The sequence below is a fragment of the Simochromis diagramma genome, unplaced genomic scaffold, assembly GCF_900408965.1.
Source record: "Simochromis diagramma unplaced genomic scaffold, fSimDia1.1 OVJJ01000216.1, whole genome shotgun sequence".
Classification (NCBI taxonomy): Eukaryota; Metazoa; Chordata; class Actinopteri; order Cichliformes; family Cichlidae; genus Simochromis; species Simochromis diagramma.
Genome location: NW_024386883.1, coordinates 3,832,519 through 3,841,920, shown reverse-complemented (window position 1 = coordinate 3,841,920; position 9,402 = coordinate 3,832,519). Strand labels below are relative to the sequence as shown.

At 37.2% G+C, this 9,402-nt stretch overlaps 1 protein-coding gene across 2 annotated transcripts; it reads right to left on the bottom strand.

Annotated features, from left to right (window-relative positions):
* Window positions 1-1,309: 1,309 nt before the first annotated feature.
* Window positions 1,310-7,698, bottom strand: tmem135 (transmembrane protein 135). Of its 2 annotated transcripts, none has more exons than XM_040033146.1 (15): window positions 7,481-7,698; window positions 7,014-7,141; window positions 6,131-6,223; window positions 5,975-6,008; window positions 5,823-5,888; window positions 5,489-5,535; window positions 5,370-5,411; window positions 5,141-5,269; window positions 4,989-5,058; window positions 4,690-4,857; window positions 4,497-4,560; window positions 4,295-4,371; window positions 3,918-4,016; window positions 3,738-3,805; window positions 1,310-2,948 (listed from the first exon to the last, which is right to left on the bottom strand). In XM_040033146.1, the coding sequence occupies exons 1-15, from the start codon at window positions 7,616-7,618 to the stop codon at window positions 2,798-2,800; spliced, it is 1,374 nt and encodes a 457-aa protein (XP_039889080.1). In that variant the 5' UTR covers window positions 7,619-7,698; the 3' UTR covers window positions 1,310-2,797. The 2 variants fall into 2 exon arrangements, with proteins under 2 accessions (XP_039889080.1, XP_039889081.1); XM_040033147.1 differs by lacking the exon at window positions 1,310-2,948 and adding an exon at window positions 2,955-3,487.
* Window positions 7,699-9,402: the final 1,704 nt, after the last annotated feature.

The window sequence follows — 9,402 nt, the reverse complement described above, 5'->3', positions numbered from 1 at the left end:
GTAAAGCGCCCGTGTCAAAGTTTTATAATTCTGCCTTTTGGGGTTTTGGTGATAACTATTGGTACTGGCTTTTCTAACGAAGACTATTATCAGTGCTCGTTGTCACAGGATCTTTGCATTTTTGTAGTCAATAGATAATAAGTACTTGAAATATGCCTTGTGACAAACTAATTGCAGGAATTTGCAAAGATAAGACGGACATTTCCCTCAGATATGTCCATCAGTGTAAAATTGAGTTTTACAGAACAATGCTCATCTACGGAATTAAGTGGTCATATTTCTTATCTCCTCCCCCTGTATGTATATTTGTTGTTGTGAATTTAAACCCCAGATAAGAATTCTTTCTTTCTAAGAACAGAAAATTTAAGTATGGGGTTAGATCTTGGAGCATTTTACAATAGCCACTACGTAATCATGGGTCATGTGTACGACTTCTTGTTGCTATCATAGATTTTTACTCTTCTTTGGTTTTGTGAGTGTATTAACAAAACCATGGTGATGATTGTGGTGTTTTGTTGTTCTAAAAATGTTTTTTTTTAAATTAAGAACTAATATGCATGTACTAGCTTGTATATAATCTGAATGCTATTTATATATATATATATATATATATATATATGTATATATATATATATATATATATATTAGTATAAAGTCATACAGTAGGTTTGCTTGGATTCTAAAATATTTTAAGTTTGCACTTATCATGCGACATCGTTTGGGAATTAATGTTAAACAAATTTTAATTTATATTTTAAAACACTGCTATACACATAACAGCAGTAGCAGTCACATTCTCAAAAAACTTGAAATCGCTTGTGCTTACTTCCGTTAATTCTTTCTTCTTCTTAAGCTGAAACACTGCGGGCATCTTTGCTGCCCTCCACAGACAAAGTGCAGACTGTGCAAGTAAACAGTGTTTTTCGAATTTTAGACGAGGATGCTGCAAGAAAAAAGCTAATTTAAATGTCCCCTGCATGATATTTGGAAATTTTTATATTGTCTGCTTGCTAGATTTGATAAATGTAAATCGGGATGTGATACACTGCACTGGTATGACATTTTTTCTGATTACTGTTAAAATATACTGTAAAGTATTTAATCTGATACTGATATGATGTAATTTGTGTTGTACACTCACAACTTTACGTAGTATCCTTAGACTCAGAATTTCATTAATTGTAAAACGTGTTCATTTATCAGTAAAACATGCAAATGCCACTCTTTAGTAAACGACAATCTTTTCCTGCAGACACATTATATCTTTGCAAAAACAATAATAAATACATAAATCAAAACCAAAACCAAATTGAGCTGAGTGTTTCTTTTTATTCACAGAACACAGCAGCCTTAAGGAAATGCTCCAAATTCGTCAGTTTACACAGTTGATCAAAGTGGAATTTTAGTGACAGGGTTCAACTTGGAATTTCCAGTAAATTTAGATTAAAATTCTCAATGCAGAGCCTGAGGATGTAAATCCAAGTACCCAAACTTATTAAACCGAGTCAAACTTACAATCACTGCAAAGCTAACTGCAATAGTCAGTGCACTGAACAAATAATCTCTTTAGACTGTAGCATAATTACATGTAACATTCAATACATTTAAATAACCCCACCTTTTAAAATATGAGGCAGAGGTGTGTTCATAGACAATTTGCACATTCCAAACAAGTTTAAAGTGATCACATTGCATGTGTTCATTTCCCTCCCTACAACAACTGAACTAGTAATTTGGTTTCTTACGTGCAAGCAAAGAGTCTCAGTGCGATTCACAAGTGAACTTACTCAGCGTCAATTAACGCTGTCAGTGTGAATGGATTTATTTTCCACCTGTGACTTTTAGTAAATGTCAATTGCAGTGAGATTTATTACTACATCAATTTGACCACAAATAACTCCTAAAATTGCCAAGTATCTCTTAAAGTGGATCAATTAATTGAAATAAATACTATCTACTGTAGTTTAACCATCTGGCTAAAATGGTACCTCTGTGTTTTGTATTGGAGGATCTACATAAAACTCCCAGTGCTACTATGGATAACTGATTGAATAAGGCTACATTATTATATGTCTCCCTGCCTTTAAACACACATTCAGAAAAGATCAGGGTGTAAAATTCTTCCTGCGTTCTTCCTGCTTTTAAATCAGTGTCAAAACACATCGTTGTGGCTACTCCAACAGGAGTTGTGAGGTTTAATCTCTGTGAATACAACCACTCGAACAGCACAAAAATCAGAGCAAACTGAAAGGTAACTTGCCAAAATCCAGATTGTGTTTAAAGGATAAAAAGAATGTGGTTGAAACACACCCAATCATTTTTATTTTCAAAAGCATTTTGTTATTGAAGGAACTGTCCCAGCTGCTAGATCACTACGTCGTGTCAAATACAAACTGACAATCTAGCAAAATCTGTTGTTCATTCAGATCATTTACGTGGTTTTTCATTTTCATTAGGACTAACAAATCTTTTTATTAATGTCCATGTCAATTTTGACAAAAATGACAGAGCTAAAATGAAATTGTACGTTTCACTTTTTTCAAACAAGTGACCTGAAAAGTTCAGTCTTTGTCAGTAAGTGAGCTTCTACAGCTCAACAATTAACCCTCAAGAAACCCTGTTTTGAACTTGGGTGCAATCCAAAGCATATCTTTTTCATAACACATCACTACTTCTGCAGCATCACACCTTTAAAAAAAAACAAAACAAAAAAAAAAACCTTAAGTTCCTCAGAGAGAACAACCAGGCTGTTAGTTTCATGTTGAGGTAACCCCAAAGTCAATCTGTTGGTCCCAAATCATCCAAGTTGGATGTCGCCTCCCGGTAGAAGCACTGTCTTGCTGGGCACCGTGGTGTAACGGGGGTCCAGTTTGGGCACAAAGCCTTTAAAGTCTCTGGAAGCCTGAGTCCCAAACATGTCTAGCACCTGTCGGTTCATCAGAGCAAACCTAGAAAATCAGAGAGAGAAAAGGCCCTGTACAGTTTTATTGAAGTCAACACGAACAAAGCTGATGTTGAATAAAAGTGACAACTTATCTAAAATATTGTTCGTTTATATGAGATTCCTGCAAAGTAACTTTGATATCTTCTTCTATGGTTTGGATCAAAGCCTGATTAACAACAAGCACTCCAAGTACACAGGCCTCTGCAAGGCAGCTCAATCTCTGGGCACTATTTACTCTTAAGTGTAGTAGTACTGTCATTTTCATATATTCATTTTGTTTTCATTGGTATTTTTAAACGTACTTTGAGAAGTTTGTAGTGCAGCAAAAATCAGATAAGGGTAGCATGACAAAGGTTTACTTTAAATATACAAACATTTTGCAGGAGTAGGTAATAGATAACAGGAATTGATTGGTAAATAAATGGACATGAATAACTTGAGTTTATTATTAAACTACATTACATTTCTAACTAACTAGCCAGCTCATTCTCTTTCTCTCCACAATTCTTTGCAGGCATCTCATGCGTCTCATACTGGGGTCAACTTGAAAGAAAGGCAGATGAGAAATATAAAAGTGAGGTCAGAGGTCAAATGTGACATGATATTTGGATGCAAACTGTAATGTGATATTTAGAATCCCCACACACCAGTATCATTTCTGAAATGTTGCCAATACAAACGAATTCAGTAAATTTTAAGCATATTTTTAAAGACACAAGTATGACCTTATTTGACCTTGAAGCGGTCAGAGGTTCAAAGTAAGATGACATTTACAATGTCCATACATCCATACCTGCCCTGGGTTAAACGCAGCAGGAACTTCCAGTAAGTTGGCCTGAGGTTCTGCACTTCCATCACAGCCTGTGTAGAAGCCATACATCAAGCATTATATCCTTGCTCAGCTTTTAAAAAAAAAAAAAAAAAAAAATTGTGTGAAGCATATGCATGTGAGTAAGAAAGCATGTTTACTTACAGCATGGAAGCAGATCGCAGTGGAGATGGCATATATGATTGTGTCTGCATGTGGAATGTAAGGCAACCGGCCAGCCTCAATGCCCTTGAAGTAGATAGTCTAAAGAGAGGGATACATAGGGAATGTTGTATATGTTAAGTGTATTTGTTGCAGTTTCTGAAACATGTTTACGTGGCTGCACATGTCAGTGATTACTACATAAAACCAGGCAGAGATACCTGAATAATGATAAAAATGTGGTATTTATCAATAAAGCATTAATTCTGTTTTTTTATATTGATACAAGTTTATTATTACATTTACACTTTAGTTCAAAGACAATATATCAGTATCAGGACCTTTTTTTTTATTTCTATGATTTTTGTGTTTGTTTTTACCTCCACCAGCTTAGAAAAGAGATACATGGATATTGTTGTGCTTTTGTAGAAGAACATTGAAACTCCAGCCAGGAAGCCTTCAGGAAAAAGAGAGATGGAGAAACATATGAGAAAATAAGTTAATCAGCAAAGGCACAACAGAATCCCGAGGAGGATCATTCTGCAGGGATTTTATGTGACAGGTTACATCATCCTGTCTCACCAGCTATAAGCGCATGGAGTTCATCATCAATGTTACGCATCCAGCGCAGCAAGCAGCTTGTTCCCTGAGTGAAAGAAAAGCACAACATACAACAACGTGGCAAGGTTAGACAAGAAAAAGACAGGAAATCAAATGTGTAAGCAGGAAAGGAACATAATAAAGATACTAATAGAAAACAAAACAGCACATCTACCTTATAGATACTGACGAAGGAGCCTAGAAAAACCCCGAGTTGGAAGTTCTCTTTGTTGTAGAAGAGGGAGGGAAGCCGGGAGGGTTTCGAAAACATCTGTCTGAATGCTGATGGCACTTTAAGTAAACACTGAATCACGTAGCCAACACTGAACATCCTGACAAAACCCTACGGTGACAAATGATAACAAATCTTAATCAAGTATCATTATTTAAGATGTAAATGAATAAGCATTATGAGAACATCACAAAGGATTGGGATCACACAAAAACTAACTTCTTGGGAAGAGGGAGACTTACTTTGACACAGTAGGATATGCAGTTGTCATTATAATGTTTGCAACATCTGTGTCTTGGTCCCCGTTTGCATCTGGATTTGACAAAAAAGAAAAATAGTTCATGTAAGCCACAATCCAACACACTGCCATGATGTCGGGTGTGTTTTCTCTCACATCGATTCGAGCAGTTTCCTGGTGGAGGATAGAAGAGTCTTTCTTCTAGAGTCAGGCCTTTCTGCTGATGGCTGTGAATCATCAGCCAGCACAGAGTGTGTTGGGATCTCTTCTTTCCCAATGATGAATCTAAGACAGAAAACACACACCACTTCTATAAACTTTTATCTATAAACCTTTTTCATCAGCAGTGAAAATGAAGGCATCAATAGAAACGGGAACAACTTACTTCAATGCGGAGAATGCAAAGCCTTTGAGACCATCTTTACTTCTATAGTATAAAACAAAATTCAGCTTAAACTTAAAACATTAACACTTGCAACAATGTGTTCACTGTGCTGCTCTAACCTGAAGAAGAACATAAAGAGTGATGAAGTAATGCAGAACAACAGCACCTAATGGGAAGCAGAGAGAGAGAAAGAATCAAACACATGACTCATTTCACCACTGTGCAGTCTCGTCAGAACTATAAAGTCATAAATGCTTCTTTTTGGATCAGTTGATACTTTTTACTGAAGTCTGTTCAGTTTTCACAACTGGAGTTCCCTGTAGTTGCATTATTAGACTCATAATCCAACAACAAAAACAAGAGAGAGTCTTAAAAAAAATTAGGTTGGCAGTAATTTACATGATCTAAACCTAACCCTGATAACAAGCTCATAGCCCCACCCTTTGACCTTACCTCGCCATGTTTAATGGGTTTGACGACGCCTCGTGTCACTGCCATGCGAAACAAAGTCTCAGTGGCCTGAGAACAACATTATGCTATTAAAAATGCAGACACATAGCAAGGTTCACATACAACTACTAATATTCGAAAGAAGCAGCCCTTACAAGATTTGCCATGTATATTGTCAGCAGCCCTCTCCTGTGAGGATGAAAAAGAAAGAGGCGAAAAGGCAAAAAGTAAACTATGTGAATGAAACATGTTTGAATCTAGGAGAGGCGAGAAAAAAAAACATACTGAAACGTAACAGACGGGCATCTCACCTGCTCTTGCGCTCCAGCAGGATGGCAATATAAGAGGCTGGCAGTGCTGAACCAAACCCAACAGACCAGGAGTAGAAGCCTCCCAAAAGTCTCCTGCAGTTAAAATACACTGCATTATTTCACTTCCTTTTTTTCCCAGCTGGAACGTTTCAGTGAAGACAATCCCACACTGTCAGCACAAGATTTTGTCAGCTCTTCCGTCTTCCATTTTTCCATGATAAGGAAAGTATTATCCAAGTATTTAAAATGTGCACTTATTGAAATGATAGACAAAGACAATCCAAGCTGATACTGTAGTCATACACTACTTTCTGCAATTCCCTTATCCACAAGGGGTTGCCACAGCAGTGCCAGCTCCTTATGAATAAGCAGATATCTCTGCATGTTTGATTGGCCTTCCTGACGTAACACCCAAGGGATTTGTATCTACTCCTGGAAGGTCCAGGGACCTTTTCCTTATTAGTCAAACCATGACACTATAGAACCACCTTTTACTTTACTCTAAATGGGACACAAATTTACAAAATTATTTTAAAAAAAATGTTTTCTTAAACTAGCAAACAAGACCATAAAGTTAATAGTGGGTTTATTTTATCACAGATGTCCACAGAGGGTGACCCTAATGCAAACATGACCACAGTGGCCAGGACATGAAGCTGACACACTCAGATGCTGACAGGTTAAAGGAAAGGAGGCACACGTGGAAGAAGCTAAAGTGGCTTCAGCTTCAGCAGGTGTGGTTCACAGAACATGACCGTTCATGCTCAGTTTATCCATATATCATACTGTATACATTTCACTTTCGTTTTCATTAATAAACATAATGACAGTGCAGCTTAGTGCCAAGTTTGTGTTTACATACTCTAGACATGGGTTCACTGACCTGAGAATGCAGAAGAAAACGATGAAGAGACCCCCATTGGTAGTCAGGAAAGAGGTAGACCAAAAGATCTCTGGGATAAGCCTTTTTAAGTAGTAATCCTTCTTCCTTCTCCTTAGAACTGCTGCTATCTGCAAAGCACAGTGCGTTACTGCACACTGGAGATGCAAGACAAATACAGTTCCAACTCTGCTAAAGTTTACACTTACAGTCGTGACGAGTGCCCAGAGGGCAATGAAATTTACAAAGGGGAACCTGGCTGAAGTTGCATGACATGTTTTTGCTCCTTTATCTGATCGGCCACATGTACAACTTGGACTTCGTACCTAAGTGCAACACTAGCGACGTGCCAGCCTATCTTTAGAGGTTTTCTGCGAACTACTAAGCCATTTTACTTTAGTTAGCTCGCTAACTTTAGCTATTTAGCTAGCCTCACAGTCTACAGTTATATTTCAGGTCAAACGTCTTACCAGGTAAAGAGGCGCGTATATTTTAAAGGACACCTCCAGAGCACTCCTAGTCACATCGGCAGCAGACTGCACACACGACGGGCTCCAAGTGTGGCCGATTTCGTAGCAGTTATGCGGTATTTTGCTGAGAGCAGCCATGTCTGTGCACAGTGACAGCAGGAAGGTGGTAGGCTGCCGTGCGCGTTCCCTAAAAGGGGCGCGGTCACGAGGATGAGCTATGCACGCGCCCGGTGCTGATCAATAAGGTTAGGAGAAGAGTCCTCTTTACACGGGTGCAATAACAGCTGTGACATTTTTATAGGTAGCCTGTTGCAAGCAAGTCTTGCATCCAGCGACTAACCCAGATATGCCGAATAATTTCTTTGTTTCCGTCAGTGTAAGCACATAAGTTATGGTTCAATTTTCAATTCAGCTTTATTAAGATTTGACCCTATCTCAAATTAGAAGCACAGAATGGAATCACTGCAATTATCTCCTCCATTAAACTCATGCTCTTATATCACGTGGTTCCCTGTCCCATGACAGTCAGCAAATCGACAGCATCTCACTGCACTGTGTACAGTATGGAGAGTGATGCAAATTTTACAGAGCAGATATTCTTTGTTTAAAAACAAAATTTAATAGAACACTAATACCACACATCATCTAAAACTTGTTAGTTTTAAAGTCATAGAAACGTCATATAGTTCACCAAGCTTCATGTATATTCTTGTAATGTCCCGACTAGGTCAGCAGGTGTCATCCTTGCCTCCGAAATTACGACACAAAATTTCAAGTTAGAGAATGTAAGGTTGTGTTGAAGGGAATGAGCTCAGTATTGTTTTAAGAATTTCCACTTGTTAAAAACCATTCAAGACTATTTTAAGAGAACTTTTTTTTATTATTATTTTGTTTGTTTTGTTTTTAATGCACTTAACACTGACCTATGAATCATCGAGCAAAAAACGGATGAAACAGTGTTTTTTTTGCAAAAAACCATAGTTTGTTCCTATTTTAACTAAATCTGTCAAACATTTTAGTGATAACACAGCTTAACAGGCATAAAATGGTATTTTTATCATCTACAGCACATGAACAGTATCTGAAACTAATGTTCTTAGGAAATAAGAAAAAATCCTGCAAAGACCTGACACAGGACATGAGAGATGCATTTGTTCTACTGTTCACGATAAAACTATGATACTGGAAATTTCTGCATAAAATATCAAAATTAAAAATAATTACTCTGCAGAAAAAAAGTTCCCCATCATCATTAAATGGATTAATATTACTGCAGCATATGTTTAAGGTGATGCTTATTATAAATACTTTATACTATGCTTAAAGTCCAGCATCATATTATTTGTAGCTTGACATATAACTTGTTATTAAGTAACTTAAATAAAACTTAGTAATCTTAAAGTAAAGAAGCTATGGTTATAAAAGGATTTTTGGATTCTTGCAGCTGGCTTTTCATAAATCTGTAATAGAAAACAGAGCTGCGCATGAGCCTAAAATCATGCCCAATATTTTCTACACTGACATTCATGAAAAATTCTTATTTCCTCTGGGCTCTCCTCCATTGTTCTTGGCCCCTCACTGTGCCGCCCTATGTTTAAAAATTCTGGAACCGCCACTGGTGGCAACACCTAGAACCGTTAAAGGAAGATAAGGTAAAAAAAAAAATTGAGTTCTTTGTGGGCTGCTATTTCATCAGTCTACTGTAGGATCAAATATAAACAAATAAAACTGTAAACACACATCAAAAGTGCTTTTTGTGAAGCTGAAAAGTCAAATTAGAGACAGTGCTTGGCACTGCCTCTTTTGCGTAGTGGATCTAACTAACCTAATTTCCCAGCAGACCGCTTCAATTAAATCCAGAAAGAAATAATTGACTTGGGAATACTTACTGGTTCTTATCCCTGCACATCAGATACTACTGG